Source organism: Aulonocara stuartgranti (genome assembly GCF_965226115.1).
Source record: "Aulonocara stuartgranti genome assembly, chromosome: 12".
Taxonomy (NCBI): Eukaryota; Metazoa; Chordata; class Actinopteri; order Cichliformes; family Cichlidae; genus Aulonocara; species Aulonocara stuartgranti.
This window is the reverse complement of record NC_138948.1, coordinates 11,542,568-11,567,485: the sequence shown is the minus strand read 5'-3', so window position 1 is coordinate 11,567,485 and position 24,918 is coordinate 11,542,568. Positions and strand designations below refer to the sequence as shown.

Sequence of the window (24,918 nt, the reverse complement as noted above, 5' to 3'; positions counted from 1 at the left end):
TGCGAAAACAAAACAACTTGAGTAACAGTAAATGGAGCAGAATCACTGAACTGGTCGAGTCAAACTTGGAGGCAGCCCACCCAGCAACTGACAGGACCTATAGGATGTGCTGCCAACATCCCTGTCAGGCACCACAAGACAAGCACAGAGCTCTCATGCTCATACCTCAGCAAGTCAGAGCTATTTTGGCAGCATCACTTGGATCTAAACAGTATGAGACAAGTGGTTTTGATATTGTAGCTGATTGGTGTATGTGCTCACATCCACATAATAATATGCTATCCTTCAAGGTGCAAGACAAAGTAAAAAGTAGCATATGGCCACACTGGCACACTTCATATCATTGAAAGCACCAGAAATAGTTTTGTTTGAAAGTCTGCTCCAATCCATTCTTCTGCCTCTGGCATTATCAACAGATATTTCCAGTATTTCATTTAGTGACCACATTACCATTAGTGGTCACGGTCTGGTCAATCATACAGATGTAGAGAGTCTTAATGAGGGTCCAGGAGAAGCCTGGTTGACGTTTGAGGATTTGTGGTCAAATAGAAATCTTCCAGACATGAAGAAATAAATAAGTGAACGCAAAGGTTAGATTAGGTGAGACAATGAGAAATGGAGGCAGGATTACTCAAAGTGTCCTTATTTTAGTCAATAAGAGGAGTGAAAGCAAAAAGCCTCTGGTTGTATTAACCATGAGAAATCAGGTCAGCTGTTGAGGCCAAAAGAAAGACTACTGAAAATACACTCTTAAGCCATCTACACTAATCTGTAATGTATATTGCATTTCACGGTAAACCTTACCTTTAGGACCTACATTTTGGCTGCAGCTTTTTTTGCCTCAGGCCTGTTCCTCTACTCCCGCCTCAGTCAGTCTTTTGATAGGTTTCCAAGAATAACCCACACAATATGTCTTGTGGCCTCAATACACTGGTCTATTGAGGCCACTGTAGGTGGACAAATTGATATTGTCTACAATAGATTTCTTCCCCTGTGACTGTTGGATGGTGGTGAAAAAGCAGCAGCTCTGTTAAAAGACAACTAGCCTGGGAAGCTTTTATTTTGTAGCTAGTGAAGCGAGTTCATGTTCAGCCTTTATACTTGAAATCTTTTGGTTGCATTAGTTATAACCACGTATTCAAAGTGGAAGCATCACATGAAGACAACAGCATGGACCCAGAAATGTGCAAAGATGCAGAAATCTGTTGAAAAACTTTGGAGACTGCAAAAAGTAGCAACTAGCCAAAGAACATAGTGGATGTATTTATATGTACTTGTGAGTAAAGAGTGAGTGCTAGACTTTCTCAAGTGGTTACTAAGAAGACTGATTAAATGCTAGTGTTGTTTATATTTACTGAAAGTGTGAATAAGCAGCTGTTTTCTCACAATTGCCATATGAACAGCTTGCCACTTTTTGGCTGACAAGTTAAAAAAATGAATAGCTTGTGCTTTCAATATAACATAAATATTATTTCAATATATAAAACCTCAAGGTCTCAGCAAATCAGATTTCTGGGATCCTTAAAGACTTGTATTGTTTTAATATAATTAACAGAACAGTTATAGGATGTCTTATTTTTAGATGTGTACTAGTCGATTTATTTATTTATTATTATTATTATTTATTATTTATTATTTGTATCATTCTTTCTTTTGCCTTAAATGAGAAATCTAAAGTCTTGTAGCCTGTCTGGATCAGGACAGGTCTTTGAGGAGGCGCTAAGGCATTCCTGTTTTTATTGAGGAGGGATGGTTTATTGTACCCTCGAGAGGAATGCTATCAGGGGATTTTGTGTACTTTACAGAAATCTAGAACATCAGAATCAGAATAAAGTCTTGCTCTAAAATGAGCCTGTATACTTAACAATAGATGTATTTTTTTGATCGGTAGCGTCTTTCTTCTTTGTTTTTCCTCTCGACCTCTTCCACCTTCATTTATCCCAGGGCGAAGCAAAGGTATTTGCATTGCTGGATGGTTTTGACTCTGCGCCAGAAGATGCAGAGGTTTACATTGTTTTGGAAGGATCCACACTGATCCATGTCACCAGGGCTCACAGTGATGTCATGCTCTGCTTTATTGTGCCCGGTATGTTTATGACTTTCTGATGTAAATTACACAGTGATTTAAGACTGTGTAAAAGTCTTAAATCACCCTCTATTTCTTTGTATTTTCCTAGGAAAATTAGAAATACATACAGCGAACATACATGGAAATATAGTTTCCTCACTGTTTCAGTACCTTCGGATGGTTTCTTAGATCAACTGAATAACAAGATGCTTCTCTCGGATCCTGTGTCACAACTTTGCTCAATTTTTTTTCTTCCTATTTCTTAACATGGTTTTCAGATAGTGTTCCTCCATTTTAATGTTTGTTTGTTTTTTAGGCCTTCCACTTCTTTTGTCCTTGACTTATTTGGATATCCTGAAGCTATTGCTTAAAGAAAACTCATAAAAATTACATGAAAGTTTGGCTCTTTGGAAGCAAAATGTAAAGAAATGACGGGTGCTTTAGGATTTTTGCACAATATTTTATGTTCTCATGTCTAATGCCGTATTTTGGTATTTTACGAAGCCATCGTCAAACATTAGTATATTCTAGCAATCCCATGTTTTTCCACTTTTTCACTTCCGATTATATATCAGAATACCTAAAAGAAGTATGTATTTGAATTTGGCTTACACATAAACATGTCCCTACAGTGGCTTGAGGTCTGACAGGGTGCAGAATCTTAGCAGCTTCCACATAGGAGTGAAACAGCTCCATGAACAATATGTCATTATTACTGAGCCTCTGTGTAGGTTGACTCAAACAACAGGCAGTCCTGCAGGCTTTGCACTCTCAAACATACTAACTCAATGCAGAAATGCAGAAAACAAAAAGTGCCTTTGTTAGCATCCAAAAAGAAAAGCTGATACTCAAACATATCCAAGGGCTTGGAGGCATTCTTAAAGCCCTGTAACCATAGTGTGTTTTTGTAGTGTTGACTCATTTCTCACAAACCATAAATCCTTTTGATAGATTTCCTTTCACCCTTTTGGGCTTCTATTTCTGTTTATTAAACACAGTTTGAACAAAAAAATCTGTAACTTTTGGAGTTTTTTGTTCCACCATATAAAAAGATATTGTTTATTTAACTGATGTTAAATATAACTTTTGTTGTGCTTGCTTAGGCCATAATCTGGCAGAGATGGTTTCTGTCCAGGCATACCTGTGCTCTGAAACTATACCTCTCACCTGGGTAGGCGAGGCTTCATTAGAGTATGTTCATGATGATGCTCAGGTAAGAAAAGCCAAAAAAAAAGTGTGCTTGTGGTAAAAATTACATGTTAATACAGTTTTTTCTTGTGCACGTGCTTTTTAGTTCATATATAATTGATAAGAATTCTACTGACATTTTTGTATTGGAATGGGAAACGCTCCAATACAAAGGCAGCAGTGAAAATAATGTTTTGTAGAGCTCTTCAGTTACACCTGATTGTATCTTATTCACAACTGGCACCCTTACAGGACCTCGCAGAGCACCTGGTAATCCATGGACATTGTCTGAACTCCACGGATCACAATGAGCTGAGCAGCCTCTTCAACCTGGGCCAGCAGAGCTCCCATTGGGCTATGGATCACCGAGTGGCCCTGGCTATGGCTAACCTCGATATCCCCCCAAACTGGAATGTACTCGGGAGCCACAGTGGAGACGGTGAGAGCTGCACTGTCTTATCTTGCAGAACAGGGATTCCTACACAGTTATGCTTATCAAAGACACATAAAATGCAGTTTTTATTTCATGAAAAAATGTATTTAAAAATACAAAAAATTGAAAATTCTTAAAATGGTACACTCTGTTTATCCAAACAAAGTTGTAGCTTGGAAAATGTCATGTTAGAGGGAGGGGTTTTAATTAAAGAGTGGATTTACAGACAAGGATAATATATTTAATTATGTACACGTTTATTCATACAAAAAAACAAAAAAGAGGACAGCTATAGATTAGAAATGTAGCTGACGGCCTTTGTCATAATGCATCACTCAGCACTGTCCTGGTAACTATACCAGGAGGTTGAACTCTTCAACTCTGCAACCCCTCTGCCCACCTTCTCCCCAGCCATTATTCCCATTTTCCATGCTCACCAGGCTGAAATCGGAAGTGAACATGGTCCAACGTGTTCCTCTGTTAAATTCATCAAAGCCAATTAAGCAGCATGTAATGTGGTTAATAGAGCCTTTCCATCTGGAAGTAGCCCTAGGCAGAGCTCAATAAATCTGAGCGAGCATGTGTTTGTGTGTTTGCGTGTGGCCTGTGTGTGTGCTGACCACCAAGTTTACTAGATGCCACCATCTGTTTGTATGATCTGAGTGTTTGTGTAGGGCCACCTACATAAATAACAAACTAGATTTAGCTGTAATATAGTTATGGCAGTCTGTTTCATTGCAACGTCTCTCTCTAAATGTCTGCAGTTAATTTGATAACACTGCTTATGACATCATTCTATTGCCGATGCTTAATACAGCTCAATGATCAATCCCCGAATCTCTTAAGTACTCACTGTTTGCATGCAGTGCTTTCAATAAAAATTTAAAAGCACTGGAACATCTTAACAAATCCTTGTTACTGTCACAAAGACAAAAGATGACACTGGAGGTAATCATGTTCTTCCTGAGAACATTTCTTAAACTGAGCATACTAGAAAAATTGTAGCGTTGTATTAACGTGCATTTCAATGCTCCGGACCTGCAAAATGCCAAAACGTCTGTTGTTGTTCACAGTTGCTGATGATCAGTTAATGAAGTGCATTTTATCAGTCACACCTGACTGTTACACACTCTCTTAGTTCTTATGGAAGCAACAAGTGTGGCCTTAGTCTTTCACAGGACTGCATGGAAAGCTGTTTGTTCTTCACATGGCTGTATTCATTATATTAAAAATAGAAGCTGCACAGTAGGAAGTCAGTACAGTCAGTAGTAGTCGGTGCAGCTTTCATGACATTTGCATTTTTATTTTTTCAGTATGTCTTCTGTCCACCCTACTTTTCAAATATGCACTAAATCCTGGCATGGATGCCAGTGTTGCACATTTTTGGAGAGAGATTCTGTCATTCTTTTTCAGCTGTTCTTTCTTAGGTTGTTTTGTTCTGCCTTTCTCTTCACATGTTATTATTGGATTTAGGTGGCAACACACTTGACCAAGTCTTCAGAATCTTTACTGATTCAGTCATTGAACTTTGGATTTTTGTCAGAGGATAAAGCCTAGTACACCTCTCCTGACAGGTTTCTGGAGATTAGGAGTCATTTTTTCAGGAAGCATTCTGGTTAATTTTCAGACATTAATGGCTCCATCTATAAGTCATCTCCTGACATCTTTTGCACTCGCCACACTGTCACCTCTGTGCCTCATTATTTCAACTTTTCAATTCAAGTCAGTTTTATTTATATATTGTATTTATAGCACCAATTCATAACAACAGTCAGCTCATGGTTCTTCTGTGTGTATTTACTCTGGTAGTCCTGGCCAAGTTCATGCTGCACCCAGTCAGAGCTGTAAAAATGTATCTCACCCAGTATTCGTCAGGCACCTTTTCATGTTCATTAGCAAAGTTTAATCTTGCAGCAATGTGCTGAACAGCAAGCCAGGACATTTTTTTTCTTGGACTCTCTCCACAGAGGTTGTTATGCAATGTTCTTCATACTGAATGAGTTGTCACAAAAACTCAAGATTTCAATTGGTAAGCCTTATGCTAAGTACGAAGCGCTTCCTGTCTGTTTTATGAAGCTAGATTCTTCACATCATGCACCGTCTTTGGCATTATTTCAGGAGGAAGCTCACAGCAGCCTAATTAGTTGTACTGTGACTCATTCTCATTACTTCTAAAAGTATATAAAAACTGATATTTTTAGTTATTGTTTTTACTATTTCTTCTTTTAAAAGTATAAAATCTTGAAATAATTATTTTTTGTTTTACTTTCGCTGGTAATTTATTTCAGTGTGAACCCATGTAAATCCATGATGCACTTATGCATCGTGATAGAAACATCAAAGTATAAAAGGAAGAGAAAAACTAAACATGGGACCATTCTGATTCTTTTATAAAAACCTTTTCTTTAGTTAGTATAACTGGAAGTCACAGGTGTATTCTCTTTATTTCTACTTTTGGGACTTAAGTTTCAGTTTAGTTTCTCTAAAGTATGTTTTATCCTCTGTAAAGGGAAATACCCTAGTTGTCAGCTTAGAAATATTGTGATTCTGAAAAGGTGATACAGTCCTGAATTATTTGAAGTTTAAGTGCTCTTGCACAGAGCTTGACTCATTTCTCATCATCCTGCGGGTATTTCTTAATCTTTACACAGCTACCCATTACAGTAAAAAGGGCAAACTGTATGGTATCACAATGTAAAAAAAAAAAAACAAACTACCATTTTTATGATGAGATGACAATTTTAAGTGATACCAAGTGTTGCTTCTGTTATATTTGTATATTTTTCCTGCAATTTATTCTTTTCAGACAGCATTTGTAATTTATATCGGAGTTAACTAACGTACTTTAATGTAAACTTATTCTCTCTTTTAAGGTATAGTAATAAGATAAAAAAAAAACTTGTTAGAGAGTAAAATGTTTTTCGGCTGGAGCAGTTTTATCTGGTACAGATAGAAATCTTGTCGGACTGCATTAAATGGCAGACACAAATCTAAGAAGTCATCACATTTGTAGACTGTCTGTTGTCACGATCTTGTTAAAAGGCTTCTGTTGCCTTAAAATAGGTCAGTGGACCAGAGGGATCCAGTGCTGTGTAAGAATAGAAATCAGTTAGTGACAGTTCAGATAGTTATCCTAATTAGACGGTTATCCAGATTTCTGACATGCTAGTTTCCTCCTGGTTAAGCAGTTGTCTTGGATCCCGCTGCATTCTTTCATGTCTTCAGAGATGTCATTTTTTAAAATTGTAATATATTTTTCTCCCTATTCTCCAGAGCACTGTCCCAGAGAGTCTCCCCTCCACCTAGCTGTTCGATGGGGTATGTGTCGACTTGCAGAGCTGTTGCTTTGCCAGCCTGGGGGTTTGATGGCTGTCAATCTGCCAAACGAAAATGGAGTCACGCCGCTGCAGCTGGCACAGACAGCAGGCAACACTGAACTGTTGGAGCTGCTCTCCAAGTAAGATTATAAACTTTAACGAGGTGCTTCCAGGAGAGACTCTGACAAATGAATGACTGTTTTGATAAAACATTGTGTATTCAGGGTAGAAGTTTCCTGTGCTCCTGTCAGGGCTCTGTGTGCAGGCGGATGGAGAGGAGGATCCAAATGCGAGACTCTGAGACTGAATTGAAACTGAGAACCTTAGCTTTATTGCTGGTGATAAAATTCTGAGGGTACGACGCGACACAGAGCATGGGAAAACACAGGGCTTATATACACAGGGTAGTAATGAGGGAATGGGCAACAGGAGGGAAACAAAGCTGGGAGAGATCAGGGCTAACGAGACAGGGGGGAACAAAGCTGCACACACTAACCTAAGACAACGACTTCCACAATAAAACAGGAAACACTACTAAAAGACACGGACAGAAAATAATACATGAAACCACAATTCCTAAAACATGGATAACAGAAACATGAAACTCTAATAATAAACATCATCATCATCACAACAAGAGAATGAGAAAACAAAACACCAAGATAACTGAAACACAAAGTACCAGAGAAACATGAAGAATAATCCATGATGCCAAAGTAAACGAAAACATAATGAACTCAATTGCTGGGTCCAACGGACCCAGAACCATGACAGCTCCACACTAAGGGAAAACTTTCCTTCAACTATATACACAACCCAGTTTTATGTTTGCTATTATCCTATCCATCCATTTCTAAATTTCCAAAATACTGTGATTATATTGAAGTGATGAAGTGCATTTTGTTATTATATGTCACCTGTTTGTGTTACCTGAAAACTCCACCTCTAACTGGATCCACACCCTTACAGGTTAATTTATTTTGCCTACAAGACCAGATCATATGCACTTAATGACAGTAAATGTGATATGCAATATGTTAAAGAAGTTTGGGAAAATAGTAAAAACAGTATTCGAAATATCAACCCTAATGCCTAATATTTTTTTCTGTTGTTTTGCAGCCCACCCAATCCACTAGCTACACCTCCCGCTGGTCTTTCCCAGGTGTGGGCAGACAGATCTCGCCTGCTTAGGTTCTGTCATGACATGGGGAACCTGACTCTGACTGTCAGACAAAACCTGAGGTGGAGCTCGGAGGAGAGCCGACATGCTGACATCCTGCTTCTCAGAGAGCGACTGAGAGATGAGGACTTCCTCAGAGGGGTGAGCAGAACAATATTATGATGGTCGTAAAGATTGTAAAGGTGATATTTGTAAACACAAGAATAAATTAGAAAAAGGTAGTTGATTACAATTATATAAAAGCAAAACAAAAAAAATTACAGATTAAGCTTTTGTTGAGGATGTTTTGTTTTTTTTTTTTGTTCAAGGTTCTTAAAGGTACTATTAAATTAAGGTTAGGTAGCAGGTGTGCAACTAACTAAACAGAAAAATCAAAACCCATAAATACAATACTTTCTCAGTTTACCGAATCTTTTGATTTAAATGCTGCTTTTTCTCCTACAGATCAAAGCACTAAGGAGGGAGCGGGTGGAGACGATCTTAGGGAAGGAAGAACTAGTGGATGATCCTGCAGACAGTGGTATCATACACATTCAATCTGTCTGATTTGTGGGATTTGGAGGCCTGATTAAACTAAACCATGCAGTCTTAGCTCTCCTCTTTCATGTTGAGATGATTTGCTATTTTTCACTGTATTGAATCTACACACTGTGGTGTCATGCAGACTTCAGTAGAAATTGACTGCCCTCATCTGGGCTTTGTGGGTACTGCAAAGATATGGCAAAAAACAAGTCAACTGTATGAAGGTGGTGGTTTGTCATTTCTTTGCTGAATAGATGATCAATCGTTAGTCAGTTATCAGGGAGATAATTAAAAACAATAACAACAGTCTACTTCAAAACTTTCTGCTTAAAAGTATTTCTCATCAAACATAATCATTTAAAAAACAAGGTAGTTGAAGATATTTTGTTTATAAAATAAAATGTGGGAAGTTTTGGGCAAGTCTGCTTAATCATTCCTTCCAGTGGTAGATTTGGATAAAGAGTAGAGGATGGATTTACTACTTCATCAAGCAGATATAAAGGAAGCTCAGTAAAATAAAGAGTCCTTCAAATCTGATGTAGGCCTTGTTTTTAAATGTGGATATTTAAGGATATTTAAATAGATGAATAAAAACTTTGACCTGTTCCTGGTGCTACAGGAAAACTCAGCATGGCATAAAAATTCTTATAAAAATTCCCTACATGAGGCCTGTGGACATTAAGTAGGGAATTTTAAAGCAGTTTACCCACTAGTATTTGGCATATTCCACTGAGATCCCAAGCCACATCACTAGTGTGATTGACAGTATCTTTGACAGTATCTGAGCTAGTTTTGTTTTTATTTTTGAAATATTTCATCCTTCTCTTTTTTGTCCCTCTGTCTTTGTCTCTCAAGCTCTGGCACTACTTTTTCTCTTCTCTCTGAAACTCTGTTCCAGCCTATCTATCTTTTATGGGCCACTTCTGCTACATATCCTGCCTTCATTTTTCAACATCACCCAAGGCCACTAATCAAACCACCCAAACACTAATTTCCATGTATTTCTGCCTTGTTACTGGTAAGCCATCATACACCGTGCCCTTTGATCTAGGATGAACATGGTAATTAAATGAAAATGGAGATCAAGGCCACACAGTAAAAATAAATAAATCCCCCAGGTTTATGAAAAGAAAACAAAAACCTGCGTTTACGTGGGATCATTAAAAACTGGCAAGCATCTGTGCTTACTTGTGTTTCTTTTGAAGTTTGATGGCTGTGTCTGAAAATGTTGTCTTTTTTTTCAGCACTGTATCCTGACATAAATGGAGAAAACTCTGCCGTTGAAGAGAATGTAAGTATTTAACGCACGGCAGTAAAACATTTTTATAAGGATTCACATGCGTACAAGTCTATGGATTACAATATGATCCGAATATTCTTGACAAATTCCGTGCAACAAGAGGCGTTCCTTCCAATTTTCCTGAATATGTTATTACAGGTGGCATTTTAAACACACTTATTCACTTTCCATGAACATCTGTACCAGCTAGTGGCAAGCACTGCTACAATAACTGTGGAGCATTGTCTGCTTCTCAATGCTCCACAGTTGTTGTTTGTTTTTTTTCACTCTTATTGTCAAGGTGCTGGATTTGGCACCTTGCACACACCACTGAATAGCTGACTTTGTGAGCGGTCAAGTGTGTGTTTCGTGTTTTGAGAGGTGTGGTGTGTGCACATGATTCTTGTCATCCAGTAGGAACAGTTTAATGTGTTACAGATGGTTAACTAATTGATCTGTCTCACACACCTAGGCACTCGCCAAACACTGGTGTTTTTTTACTTAGTTCTACTCGTTTTTTTCGGTTTTTGTGGTATGCTGGAAATGTGCATGCTGTTTCGTTAAAGGTTCCCAGTTTCTACTCCGAAGTATACGAGGAGCCGCTGATGTTCTGTCTGAATGAGGAGGACGAAGAAGACGAGCCTTCACAGTCTGACTCTGGTAAGATTTTCTTTCAAAGTAATTTTGTTTTTTTAGAAGTCCGTTTTTAGCTGTGGTTTTAATTGTAGAGTTTGTGGTACATCAACTTTTGTGCAGACGGGAATCGATCACTGTTGTTTTAGGTGCTGTTATGTTCATAGGAAGTTATCCAAGTAGCTTCAAATTATTGAGTGAGTTCAAACTGCAGGAAACATTTCCTTTCCTGAACAGAACTTGGAACTCTAACCATCATCTATGGCTGCCGACTGTCCCCGCTGACTATAGGATCACATTTCAGGCCCCTGGCTTGTCTTGCCCCCCTCTCCCTGAAGTTTTTTTAGTCGTGTCAATCTGTGTTTACAGTTATTGTTGAACCGAGCAGGATCTTTTTCTTTTTTCTTTTTTAATGAACACTTCATCCTGAGTCATCCTGCTTCTGCCAGTAGTGACAGGAGACCAGAAACAAACCAAGCCAATTCCTGACTAAATGGCTGAAGGTGGCTTCACTCTGATGTACTCCTGGATTGCAAGAGGAAGGATTTGAGAGTGGGAACATCCTGTGGGTTAATAATTGGCTGGTATTACTGCAGACCAGACTGATGCCTCAGTGTAAGAATGCTGTGGTGACAAGCCGAGGCTTCAGACTTTATAACACTTGGCACTGAACATCTGTAATCTTAGCATCCTGTGGTGAGTGTAGTTTTTCATGCTAAATGGTTAAGCCATTTTGTCCTCTGTGTGCATGTTTCTCTGTGTTTGTTAGCTGAGTGGAAGCTCTTCATCATTTTCGTGTAGCCTGTGATGTCTGCCTCCCTCTGCCCTCTTTTGACCCCTTAAATCACCTTCTGTGGCTCAGATCAAATAATATTGGTCACTTGAATGATGTTTTGCACAAGTTTCCCCTCAGTGGGTTATGTTTGAATGAACACAGCTCAGACTGGAAATGACTCAGGTTTCATACATGCCATTCTTCTGGGATAAAGGTGCTCATTTGACCCTTAAAGAATTTAAATTCTTCAGTAAACATTCCAGGCCTGTCAGGTATCGTGAGTGGCTAGAAGGTTTTTAAATTTTTTAGTGAAGTAGTGAAGCTTATATTGTGATTCTGGTCTGTTTGTTAACACTAACAATATGGCTGCATACGTTGAGCGAATGCGTCATCGAGTACACAGACAGAACTTGTGTATCCAGCGCTTCAGCTAGGGATGAGGAATTTCGAATGTAGCTGTCATCTTTCCCCTATCTTCTTGATGTCATCTTTCCTGTCTCCATTTCAGATTACTGTAACTTATTTGACATGACTGTATGTACATAGAAAACTTTTTTTTTTTTTTAAGGTTTTACTCTTTTCAAGATTCATATGATAATTTGGATTTTTTTGAGAGGGATTTGAGGGATTTGAGAGGGATTTGAAGAAGACTGTTTGTCTTCTTCAGTCACACATTCTCCCATCTCTGCCTTCCTAATGCCCCCGATATTTAAATACCCCACCCAAAACACACTCTTGCACCCAAATGCCTACATACAGACAAATACACATACCATTCCCCATCACATCCTTCCAGGTCAGCATTTTAATGTGAGTTTAGCGAACAAATAGCAAAGGCCACTTCATCCCGAGGAGCGCTGCTCTCCTCCACAGTTGAGGAGAGGGAAGAAGTTTCTGTGTGCGTGTGTGTTCACTTGTGTATTTGATTGGAAGAATTCAGTAGGGAAGAGTGCTCTGAGTGGGACAGGGGTATAGGGAAGTAAAAAGGGGGTGTTTGTGGTTGAATGGGGGTTGCCAGGGCTTTGCTGAATGCAGTTTTCCAGCAGCTTGTTGAGATCTCCAGGGAAAGGAGAGCAGAGGAGTGTTAAAGCAGTGTGTGTTTATGTGTGTGTGTGTAATAGGGGGGAAACTGTGAGAGAAAGGGATTTATGATATGGATAGTTTGGCAGGGTGTCAACAAACGATAAGTGCAGCACCAGGAGCGCAGAGAAGAGTCTGCGACCCCGACTGTGGGATCTAATTGGAGAATGGAAAAAAGGATTAAACCTCACACAGACCCCACAAAGGCAGCATTAATGTTCACTAGCCCGGTGCCAACACCCTCCATCACCCCTCCCCATGCACATACACAGAAACTTTCTATAGTCACAGTGTACCTCTTTTTCTACTCTTCGCGTATATTCTGCCTGCAAAACCCATCTCATCTCCTTTTTCTCTCTCTGTTTTTCACATTCCTTCATTTATGTGCATTTGTAAACCCATGCTTGACCTCTTTTCACAGTGCCATTGTCCAGTTTGTCTTGTAAATCCTCTTTACCATCCTTTTTGCTGATCTTCACTTGTATCTGTGCTGATGCAATTGGAGCACTGTACTCCTGCAGTTTGGCAAGAGGAGGAAACATGGATGAAGAAAACAGCAGCAGCTCTCTGTGCTGTCTCCATGGAGAAGCTGCTAACCTGGCAGTCCCTCCTCCCCTCTCAGCTGGGCTTTGACATGCTAAAATATAGAGAACGAGAGAATGGAGTGATTGAGAAGGACTCTCTTCAGATGGCATTAGGCATATTTGGGATGAATTGCCAGTGCTTTTAACTGGGTAGTGTTCAGCTATGCAGCCTGGTATCTCTCCGAGACAGTTATGGACTCACAGGGTTAATGATTTCTATCATGTCTGAGACTCACTTTCAATAAGCAGTCTGGCTTCATGTTTCTCTTCGCTGCCGGTTCTAAAGTCATTCCTATATTTGACTGTTTCTCTCCCTTCCTCAGTCCCTCCTTTCAGCTGTCAATACCCTCCTCCCTCTGTTGCTGTCAGCATGTGTATATCTCGCTCCCTCTTTCTCATGACCGTGTGTGGTATATGAGCAAAGAAGGCAGAGACTGACTTAGTTACCTAAAAGTTTGCTCAGATGTAAGAAGAGCAGACAGAGAGGAAACTCAAAAAGAAAGAGTTCAGCCCCGGCTCTGCTGGACAGTTGGTTGAGAGCTGTGGAGGGGGAAGGGGAGTAGTTTAGGGGGAGGGGTGGTTGGGGGAGACAGAGGGGAACATGCTGGCTCACTCCTGAAGTGTCAGAGTGTCTGCAGCAGGGCTCCGGGAAAAAAAAGGAGAGTGAGTGCTACAGCTAGTCCGCAGTCTGTTCAGCCATGTGGGAATAGACGTAACTGCTCATTTATTCATCACACACATCGAACTGTTCGGATGAAGATTTTCTATAAGATCGTAACTCATGGACTCTGATTCCGACTGCCCTTTCAACTACTCCTGGCCTTCTTTTCCCAAGATGAGGATGCGCCGGAAGATGGGGAAAAAAGGTAACGCAGCATTAAAAACCATATTTAAAAGTAGTTTTGCTATTCTGTCGCTTTGACAGGTATAGTTCTGCGAGTGTCCACAAATCTTAATTCACTTTTCACTTCACTGTCATTGACGTCCTTAAAACACATTTCTGACATGTTGATGTCTGCAGTGTTTGACAGACACAAAAAAGATTTGGAAAAACATGTGGAATCATTTTTAAGTGAAAAATGTTAACTTTTTAAACACAGATTAGGCAGCTCTTCTGGCAAACTCAGGACTTAACTTCTAAATGCCCTGTTGGCAGGCATGTTTCACCATTCACTGTGGAACAATAAAGTTAAAATTAGACTTTTCCCATTACACACTCTTACTCACAGACATCCACTGCAGCACCGAGTCTGTCAGAGAGAGCTAACTGCATGTTTACCAGTGATGTAACCTGATACCTGACAGTATGTTGGGGAATGTCAGATGTCCACTCGAGGCTGATTGAGTGGTTTGGGGCTTTCGCCATCTTCAAACTGTTGTGTGCATCTAAACCCTGCTGAGAAGTCGTGGCCTCATGTGACTGCTAGGTTGCAGTGCAAATGGGAGGCCCACTGTTTAATATGTGCGGTCATATCCCTAGCCTCAGGGAACTGCACTTGATAGCTCTAATTGGTTGTTTAGGTGTCAGTGAAAGAGTGACTGTGATTGAATTGAGTATTGGTTTATTATCAGGCACGGAACCAAAATCTGGTTAATACTTCATCCTGGCATAAAAATTTGTTATTTCATTGTTAGTCATGGGAGAGTTAAATTAAATGCTAAAAATAGTGCATGATTAAACCAGAGTGGTTAAACAGTCCGTTGCTTATGTACAAGTGATTCTGTGTTTGTTGGGAGAAGCGAGAAAGAGAGAGGGAGTTAGGATCAGAGAGACAGACACGGGGAAAGATTATGTTACTGCCACGGCTGTGTCATGGCTCAGCTCCAGTTGTCTTTTCCTCATCTTTCACCATAAACCTCTGCAAGATTATCTATGTTATTGCTTTGTAATTGTGATTGACACAGGCTAGCTTTATACACACTGCTGGCCCATGCTCTCTCAATGAGGAACAGAAACGGTGGCACTGCATCAACTTTTTGAACTGAACTGCTTCTACTCGATTTCGACTTTCTTTTTTTTCTGGTCTAATAATACACCTGCAAAGTGAAATGTGATTTCAGGTGCGCACAGGCAGACGTTTATTTCTTTGCTCTGAGAGTTGCACGGCTCGTTCTGGCTTCACCTTTTCCTGTAAATACAATGGGCCTGTGATGCTTGGATTGGGATGTTTGACCACAGGTGTCATAACTCAGAGTGGTTTTGTGGATGTTGGTGGACAATTGTTCTAATGATTTAAAAGTCCCGAACACTAAAGTTAAATAAATGCCTCCCCTATTTTTATAAGGTAATAAGACCTCCTGTTGTGATTCTTTGAGACTTGGCTTGTTATTTTACTTTCAGCTCTCATCAAAGTGACAGCTGTTTAGTGTGGTCCTTGTAAAGCAAGTTACATCATAAAAGAAGGAACAGCATGAACAAATAATCCATTTATAATTATAATAAGCAAGCCTAGGTGTTTATACGATTAATCATTGTTATTGTATGTTTATCTTGAATTTTATGTTTTGCCCTACAGCTTCTAAAAGGAGTGAACCTTGAGAAAGAAGCCTTGTGGCTGCGCTGCCTCCCCCTCCTCTTCATCCTGCCTACCTCGGTCTCCCTCTCCCAGGGGTGTGCATGGGTTGAAGGGTCACTCTCTGTGTTTAACTGCCCTGGTCTGGAAACCTGGCACTGACTGCTGTCTTTGTCTGTTTTGCTATAGAGTCTCTCTCGGTCTCTGTTTTTCTCGCTGCTGCTACTTTAGGCATTGCTACTGTATACGGTTGCTTCTCACTAAGGGACATGCTCTGAATATCACATCACTTCAGCTTTACTTTTAGCGAGCAGAAATCCTACATAAATAGATCCGCATACTGCTCTGCTTTTCTTTAAAAAAAAAACATCCCCTTTCAAGTCACAGCTGATTGACTGCTTACTCTGCCTCGGGAATAAAGACAGCTTTTCCAGCAGGACGAATTACTTTTTGCTTTTGTAACTTGTTGGCAATATGAACACCCTGCTTCTGTTATTCCCCCAGTTAACTAATGTTAAACACAGATCACACTGCCCGACAGTAATGTTCACTGAGCCAGAATTTATGGGTCAGAGGTGTGTGAATGATTGAGGCCACAGCAGCCAGCTGTGGCTTTGGACCCTGCCCAGAGCCTGAACTATTAGGTCTGTCTGTCAAGTCCCTAAAGTAGGTTTATATGAAATTATATCTGCTTTCAAACAGCAGTTTGACCCACATCCAGAATCTAACCCCATTCTGTGGATTTGATGTTGGACTAAAACGAATCCTTTTCTACATAGCAGAAAGTTTTATGTGACTTTGCGCAGGTACAGTGAATTTGGTTTGAGGTTCATATACAGTATAATTTCTTCAGGTGAAACTAAGAGAATCCAGACATTTTTAACAATGGAGAATCAGGTTGTAAAAATGTAAGAATTTCGCTGAGAGATATAAAAACTTTGGCTGTCCTGGAGTGATGTGCAGTCGTCTCTGTATATGCTGCAGTACTTAAACTTCGGTTAATTCGTTTATGTTTAACATGGATGTAATGGGAATCATCTGGTGTCCTCATCAGTGTTAGCTCAGCTCCCTCTTGCCTCTCATATTTATCTAACTTGCAGCATATAGGAAGCACAGCCAGTTTCTTCTTTGATTTATTCACTGTTACAGTTGCTGAATGCCTTTTTTATTATTATTCTGCAGTGCTGGCAGCTTGGACACAATGGATAAACTATTGATTTACTTTAAAAGAAGAATGTTGAGTCTTGCTTTAATAACTGCTTGATGAGCTGAGATTTAAAACAGCAGTGCCAAAGACACTGTTGGAGGCAAAGCTCGGTCACGGCAAGGTGAGAATGTCATTATTAGCTTAATAATGTAACTGTGCTAATGAGACCTCCTCTTCTGGTTACTACGACCAGAAATGCACCAGCTGCTGGTGTGATTAGATTTTTCTGTTGAATCTTCAGCTTAATGTAAATTCCTCTACAAGTTTTCTTTCTTCAGACTGATGACTTTTTTTCTTTTGTTAACAAGTAATGTAATGTAATGGTGGTAGTTTCGCAGTTCAAGTAATCATAAATTGACTTACTTTGGCGATTAACCAATCATTTTACTGTACGTCCCATTTTCACTTTGATGCTTTGAAATCAAAAAAGGCAATCGCTGAAACATTTGTGCTCTTTTTGTCCTGTTCCTGCTACTTGTGCACATGTGTAGTTCACCTAGCGAGATGGCATAGAAAAGAGAAACCTTCACTTTGAGGAAGTTAACAGAAAGTAAAACAATAATCTTGTAGCTTGTTAAGCATTTTACTTTTAAAAGTAATATTACCTAACACTGGCAGAAACACACATTTTGCTGATGGTTATCTAGTAGCAGTAAAAAAAACTATATTAAAAAAAGTAAAGTCAGTGTACCTGGTTAGTGTTTAATAGAGATTTTTTATGAGCAGTCAGAATTCGCAAGTAAGTTTGAAAATAATTGTTACTGTGGTTATTTTTCACATTAAAAGCAGCAGCTGACTATTCAGTCTCACCTGATTTCTAGCTGTTTTATAGCTTTTGAGCATTTTTATCTGATGCTAACCATTTTATATACATTTTTTTTGTGTGTAAAAAATTATGATTTTATGACCTATGTGTTTATTTTGCTGCCAGTATCATTTTAAGTTGCATTTTAATAGTACTCTATAAATAATGACTATTTTATTGTTGTTGTTATTAGTAAAAAACTAGTTTGTATAGAGCATTTAAACTTTCTTAAAAGATAATATGCCCATTAGTGTCTTACCAAAGGTTTATTGTTATGTGTAGTATTACTGGTAACTTTTACCTTCTTTGTTTATGTGAATCGGTTATTTTCAAACCTGAAATACTTCATAAGAAACTGAGTTGTGGAGAGTGTGTGTGCTTTATACAGAGCAACATCCCAGAGGGAGCTTTGCGTGTTTTGAGAGCAGGAGTGTTTTTCCCCGTTTAACAGTAAAACCAGGCTGCTGCTCACAGTGGCTCTTCTGTGTTGAAAGGATTCCTCTCAATGCTACTGTGTGCTCACCAGGAGTTATTTCCACTCACCCACTGCATCGAAGGCAGGGTGGAGAAGAAACAAGCCTACAGATGTGTACTCTCAACTCCGTGCACGCCCTTTCACGCGTGTGTGCAAAGAGCCATTCAGATAGAGGCACACACATGCACACACACATACATGCACACACTCATACACACACAAACGCATACAGAGACTCTTAGTCCTGAACAATGACAAGCAACTGCCCAGGATGTCTATGTCACTTCCCGTGTTTGTGAGAAGTTATTTGGTGTTGCTGTGGAAACTAAATGTAATATTGAAAAATCCCGGCTCTCTGTGCATTCTTCTCTCTGTGTAGAGAAAAGCCAGTCCATAAGGGAGAGCCAGGCCTCGTCTCCAACACTGGCTGCAGCTGCCAGACTGTCAGCGATGATACACGGCAAAGACCAAGTGTATGCCAACGCCATGCTGGTGGATCAGGTGAGTTGCTCAAGTTTTTCTATACAGTGTCATTAGGTAAAATGCAGTTTACAACAGGGATATAATTTAGAACAGCGCATGAACAACAGACTTTGCTCATAAGATGTGAATCGTTTCACTGGATGAGCTGCAAATCATCTGGTGGAACAGTTTGGGGTCTCATTGCATTCTCACTTTTCTTTTCCAGGTGGACGATGCTGACATTAAATACCGCTCTCCAGGGGAAGAGGAGGTCAGCCCTGCATCTCATGCTGACAGCTCCAGCTGGGATTCGTTCTCTGTGACTCCCCCTAATTCAGGGAACTGCTCCCAGAGCCGGTGCCTATCGTCACCCCACAACAGGCTGAGGGGAATCCAAGGTTCTGGCCTGGAGAACCACAGAGAGCAGTCCCCTCTTGTCTCCCCCCCCTGTCCTTTCGCTTCCTCCCCATCTTTTCCTTCCTCGCCCCTGGCTTCCGCCCTCCGTTTGTTTGAGGAAGCACACAAGCGTCAGCCGCAGACAGGCTTGCCACACTCTCCTTCTTTGAGTCGTAGAGGATGCAGCTTCACAGAGGCAAGCCGAGGCCTGAGGTAGGACACAATTGCAGTTATTCTTGAAAAGGTTTAGACTATTTCTTCTATTGAGATTATGTTAAAGATCACTCTGACCCACTTCAGAATCAGAATCAGAAAGGGTTTTATTGCCAAATGTTGGGCAGGTTTACAACATTAGGAAATTCCTGCAGTGCTTCAGTGCAGACATACTGTCATAAATTACGCTAAAATAGACATGAAAATAAAAATAAGAATAGGAATTAAAAGTGCTAAGTAGATAGATATATACATGAGTGCAGGTGGTGATCAGTGCCAAACATGGAATGATGCATTGAACACAGCATAGGGTCATGTGTTAGTGGTGGGAACAGTCATACGGTTATTGTTCATGTGTCCAACAGCAGAGGGGAAGAAACTGTTCTTATGGCGAGAGGTTCTGGTGCGAATGGACCGGAGCCTCCTACCTGAAGGGAGCAGGTCAAACAGACTGTGTGTTGTGAAGTGTGTTGTGGGGTTTTGTTGACTTGGATGATAAGCAGTCTTCCATTTAATCCATACAAAGACAGCAGACTCCAGTTTGCTTGGAATTTCAGCAAGATAATTTTTTTCCCCTGCATTGTTTTAAGTGAAGGTGTGGAAAGCGGCAGGAAGCATGCTGAAGTTGCTGAACATTGCTTCATTTTTCTTAGCAATGCAGAGTCTGGCAAAAGAACTGTCAACATCAATGTTTGATTTGAACATAATGGACTCCTCCCGCACCCAAATTTTTCTTCACCTACTGCCACCTACCTGTCAGCTGCCTCCGGCATCCCACAAGCTAACTAAGTCTGCGGATGCCATAAACAGCAGCGCCATAAAAGTAAAGGACTCCTTCATTCAGACTCAATATCCCCACTTCCTTCGGAATGCTGGAGGTGGGAATTGAAGGTCTCTTGGAATGGAAGAATGAGAATCCAGATACAGGTTTTCTTGTGTCTGTAATGATTTTTTTGTGAAGAGTGGCTCGAGCCTTAGAGATAGGGTGAGAAGTTCAGTCATTTGGCAGGGAATCAGAGTAGAACCACTAGTCCTCCACGTCTGATTAGGATGAGGTGTTCCAGGCATGTCGTACTGAAATGAAGCCCCAAGGTAGACTCAGGACACGCTGCAGAGATTATGTCTCTTGGCTGGCCTGGGAACACTCCTTGGGTTTCTGTGGATGAGAGCTGTAGGAGATGGTTGGGGAAAGGGAGCGCTGGGCTTCACTGCTTAAGCCGCTGCCCTGCAACCCATCCCTGGATAAGTGGTAGAAAATCCATGGTTGATGGGCTGATTCTCAGGTCATGAGGTCCATCTGCAAAATATTATAGCTCATCAGGATCCAGTGTGTTATTTTGTGGAATGCTGCAGTTTAGAATTAAAACTTGCCCTTCCTACTTGAGCTTCTGAGCAGCTGGTGATGTTATGGTCCTTGCACACTTTATTATTAGTATTTCAATGAGAATAGGTGTTGTTATGGTTCTGCACATTTTTCTGGTTTATGATAGGTGTCGGAATACAGTTTGTCTCCAACTATATTCTGCAAATGTGAATGTGTGATGCCAAGAGTTACACTGTCAGTAGGATTTTTAAGTAAATCTTTATAGCCAGTTTTATTTTGTTCTTAACATAATGTGGAGTAAAGTATTAACAGTCAGTCACTTTTAGCGAATGACAGGACCTTAACCTAGACACGTGTGTGTTTAAATCCGTGTGTGTGTATGATTGTGCACAGCCCTAGTCTAGAGTGTGACAGTGGAGAGGAGGACATACTGGGACATTCCTACCCATCCTCATCTATAAGGCAACAGTCCACTCTGCGCTCTAGCTCAGGAGAAGAGAGAGACTCTTTTGACGCTTCTCCAGATTTCAGTCGTGCGCAATCCGACATCACGCACAAATCAACCAAGGTATACCCCTTCCCTTCTGGTTCACAAAACATTATCATAAGCTTGTATAAACTATGAATTAAAAATGTGTCTTATTAAGTCACCATAATATCCTCGACACAGTTTTTGTTCCATTTGAATATTTTCCTTGATTGTCTTCTGTTTTTTTTAATTAATCATCAATTTTTCAGTAGGAAAAAATGAAAAACCCATGTCATACAGTGTATGCTAAGCATTACAAAAGAGACAGCTTTACCTTACAATCTTTAGTAAATAAGCCCAGACTATAAACAGCTCAATAACATGGACGAAAGGGCAGAGTCTATTGGTCTGTTTGTCCTGCAGGTTTCTGATGCACTCTGATTTTGCTGTTCACAGGATTGAATCTGTGAACTTCTAATTACTGTTGTGATTTGTTTTCTCACCTAGAGCCCAGAGGAGGCTGAGGTCCGTCTTCGCTCCTACTCCTACTCCTCCCCTAAAGCAAAGCCGTCACGGCCACTGCTAAACCGCGATGCAACAATCACTGATTTGGAAGAAGGTGAGTGAACTTTGCCCCCTTTGCCCCGATAGTTCCCAAGAGGCAGCTGAATGGACAAATGTGCCACATGTTCAACAGTGGGAAGACCAGACAGGTGTCAGAAATCAGCTGAAGCTCCATGAAGTATATCTGTGTCAGCTTTGCTTCAGAATAGATCTGCTTGTGAGGGTGTTTGTAAGTAAAGGTCATGCTTTATCCTGTGTAGATGGAGCATTCAACAGCAGCGGTTGTTCTCTACTTCAGGCTTTATCTCTTTCTAAATCCCTATCTCGTCTCAACCAAGTTAGTAAGTACAAGAAAGACGTCGAGCAACAGCTTGAATACTACGGGCTGGTCGGAAAAAAGCATTTCAGTCTCTTTCTGGTGAACCATGGGGCAGGGCTGCACAATTAAAATTCATATCTGGTATCTATAAACTTTTTTATGACACACTGTAAAAAGTATATTTATGCAAAGCTGAAAAATCTGCAATAGGAACTCGTGAGAAGCAAAATCATTTTACTACACTTTGTGTTGTAAAAGGATTTTTCCAGATATTTTCACACAAACAAAAAACATGTTTGTCATTGTTGCATAAATTGTGCAGCTCTGCATCTTCTGTGGGATTTAATTTTTGGTACACTTACATGCACAGTTTTCTCTAAAACTAATTAAGATTTTTTTTTGTAATAAAATAGAAGTTCTCCTGCCTTATAGAAAAAATGACTGAGCAAAAGAGGACTGGGGCATTGGAAGAATGAAGATCTCCTTTAGATCATCTAATAGCAGAATTGTTCCTGTCCTGAAGCTTTTGTTATTCTTCCATTTGGGTACATGTTGCGTTTCTCCTCTTTGTTTTTTTTCCTTTTTCCATCGTTGCTATCATCTGGTTTTTCGAGGCAAGACTTGCTGCTGTGTTTGTTCTTTCTCTGTAGGGGTTTGCTGGCTCCAGACTCTTTCCATGATCTCTATATTAGTTTCTGACTCAATTTTAAATGGGGAAGATTTTTTAACCCTCTCTGCTGATTCACTTTGGATCTATGCACCGTATTGACATCTATGTCTGGCATACTGATATGCTTGTCCTTGTTGTCGATTACAGAGCAGAGAACATTCAACTTGACTGAGACGCCCAGAGAAAAGAGGTAAAGCCAGTGTGTCATTTCATGAGCTCAGGCAAGAACCACTCAACTGTGTAGGGTCCTGCTCAGAGGTTCCTCCCTTTTTAGGCAACAGTGCTGACCAGTGATTAGTGATTGGTTTACATGGGGGTCTGTGTGTGTGTGTGTATGTGTTTTCCTAGATTTAAACCTGTGGTTGGTGTCTAAGTGCACAGGATATGACATGCTTCCTGTTGTGAGGCTGGGGCCAGCATATTCTCTGATTACAACCTCAAAATAACCCTGAGCAAACAGTAAAACTCGGGGCTTTCTTGTATGTCAGACCTCACAAACATTTTGCAAAATTCTAGGCCACATCAGTGATGTTGAAAGGGAAGCATGCACATACTGTAGTATTTATCTTGGATAGAGATTTTAACAGTTACTATGAATTAACATTTGCTTAACATTCCTGCTCTGTAACGCAGGGATTCCCAACCATTGTGTACAAGTGCTTCCCGGGGTAGCTAATCAAAGCTAAACAGCATGCAGAGCCAAAATACATGCAGAACTGATTAAAATAGATTTTAATCATTTATCTCAACAAGAAGTGAAAAGTGGTTAAAGTACAGTCATGTGAAAAAGACTATGCAGTCTTCTGGAAAACGGAGTACATCCCATGTGCATTCTTTAGCAGCAGTAACTTGAAGTGATAATTTTCTCTATGACTTTAGCAGTTTTTCGCATTGTTGCAGAGGAATCTTGACCTATTGAAGTTTGCAGTTATTTGTTTATGCACAGTTTTCTTAAGGTTCCACTTCAGCATTTCTTTGGGGTTGAAGTCTGGACTTTGACTTTGACTTTTGATCAGTCCAACCAGGTCCTGCGCTATTTGATCATAAGTAGCTGCACATGGCTGCTGCTTCTTCTTAATTTCTATGGAAGTATTAAGGATATAGTCTAAGGAGTTTGGGGAAAAAAAATAACTGGACTTTTTCACTTCAAATTCTTGCAAGGATGTACTCGCACTCAGTATTCTGCATAGACTTGTTTGGAAACCTTCTTTTTGACATGACTGTAGCTTGATTTTAAAACAGGTAGCTGAAAATATGGCTGTTACAGTTTAAATCAGTAGCTAAAAAGCTCAAAATGATATCTAAACATAACTAGAAAGCAGATGAAAAAGTGAGCTAAAATTATGAATAAAGGGTTGAAAATTATTAGCTAAAAGTGTTGTCAGCTATATAAATTGTTTGCTAACAGTTTAAATAAATAGCCGAGATTATAAGATAGGCTCTTGGATAAATAAACACAATGAATAAACATTTGAAACTGGTCACTAAACATAATGGATAGCAGTTAAATGAAGTAGCTGCTATTTAAAGTAAATAGTTGAAATGGTACGCCGGTAGTTATGGAAAAATGGTTGAGATAGTTTGCTAATCTAGCCTACTAGTCCTCGTGATCTCATGTGATAGAAAATGTCCCTGGCTTATGTATGCCTGAATGGAAGCTGAATGGCGTTAGGGTAATTGATAAGCTAAAAGTAGTCCTGGTCCAGGTTAAACTGAGGTCAAATGAACACATTTATACGTGGTGCTGATGAGGGGCTCTTGTGTCCATCTGACAGGGCAGAAAAAAGGTTGGGGACCACTGTAGTAACATTGCTTGTTTTGATTTCATTTAAGAAATGCTTCTATCCATATCCATTTTATCATCGATTTCATCTCATTGCCTCATAAATTCATCATGTGCTAATATATTTTGTTTTCTAACAACCATTGCTAACAGAGGAAACACTGTAGAAGATCATATTAGGCAATCAAATTATATTACACCGTTAGATTATTGTATTAGGATAAATTACATTTATATAACCACACCAACCTGATTAGACTCACCAACTGTTTTTGTCCTTTACGATATCAGAATCCATCTGATTTAACTACCACTGCCCAAAAAGCGCTGGTTAATATTTAAATGTTCAACTAAAAATAGCAGATAATACAAACACCAGTGTAACTCTTCATTGCAAAACCTGTAATTATCTTAATTTTCCATTCCCACACTGTTCTAGGAATGACTTGTAGACTTTAGAATATTATTGGCATTTTGAGTTACCTGATGAGAAGAGACACAACAACTTGGCCTGAGGTGCTTTATATCCATGCAGGGTTTTGGGTTTCCGTAAGCGGGCCCAGTCAGCAGAGGAGGAGAGCAGCGCACCACTCGAACACCTCACCCTCACAGAGTTCCTCAAAGAGTATGTTATTCACCTAAATGGCCTCACATGTGCA

At 39.9% G+C, this 24,918-nt stretch overlaps 1 protein-coding gene across 4 annotated transcripts in view; it reads left to right on the top strand.

The window, feature by feature from the left end:
- Positions 1-24,918, top strand: part of LOC309719347 (rho guanine nucleotide exchange factor 28-like) — a 46,889-nt gene that overhangs the window by 3,909 nt on the left and 18,062 nt on the right. For 2 of the 4 annotated variants that reach the window (XM_082555399.1, XM_082555398.1), the window contains 13 exons: positions 3,172-3,281; positions 3,509-3,695; positions 6,963-7,146; positions 8,126-8,327; positions 8,631-8,706; positions 9,953-9,999; positions 10,554-10,647; positions 18,439-18,560; positions 18,748-19,130; positions 20,848-21,022; positions 21,431-21,542; positions 22,624-22,666; positions 24,795-24,884. In XM_082555399.1, coding sequence (XP_082411525.1) covers positions 3,189-3,281; positions 3,509-3,695; positions 6,963-7,146; positions 8,126-8,327; positions 8,631-8,706; positions 9,953-9,999; positions 10,554-10,647; positions 18,439-18,560; positions 18,748-19,130; positions 20,848-21,022; positions 21,431-21,542; positions 22,624-22,666; positions 24,795-24,884 — 1,808 coding nt within the window. In that variant the 5' untranslated portion in view covers positions 3,172-3,188. Of the gene's footprint in view, positions 1-1,944; positions 2,087-3,171; positions 3,282-3,508; positions 3,696-6,962; positions 7,147-8,125; positions 8,328-8,630; positions 8,707-9,952; positions 10,000-10,553; positions 10,648-13,617; positions 13,926-18,438; positions 18,561-18,747; positions 19,131-20,847; positions 21,023-21,430; positions 21,543-22,623; positions 22,667-24,794; positions 24,885-24,918 lie in introns of those variants that run through there. The other 2 variants (XM_082555397.1, XM_082555400.1) reach the window with 2 other exon arrangements.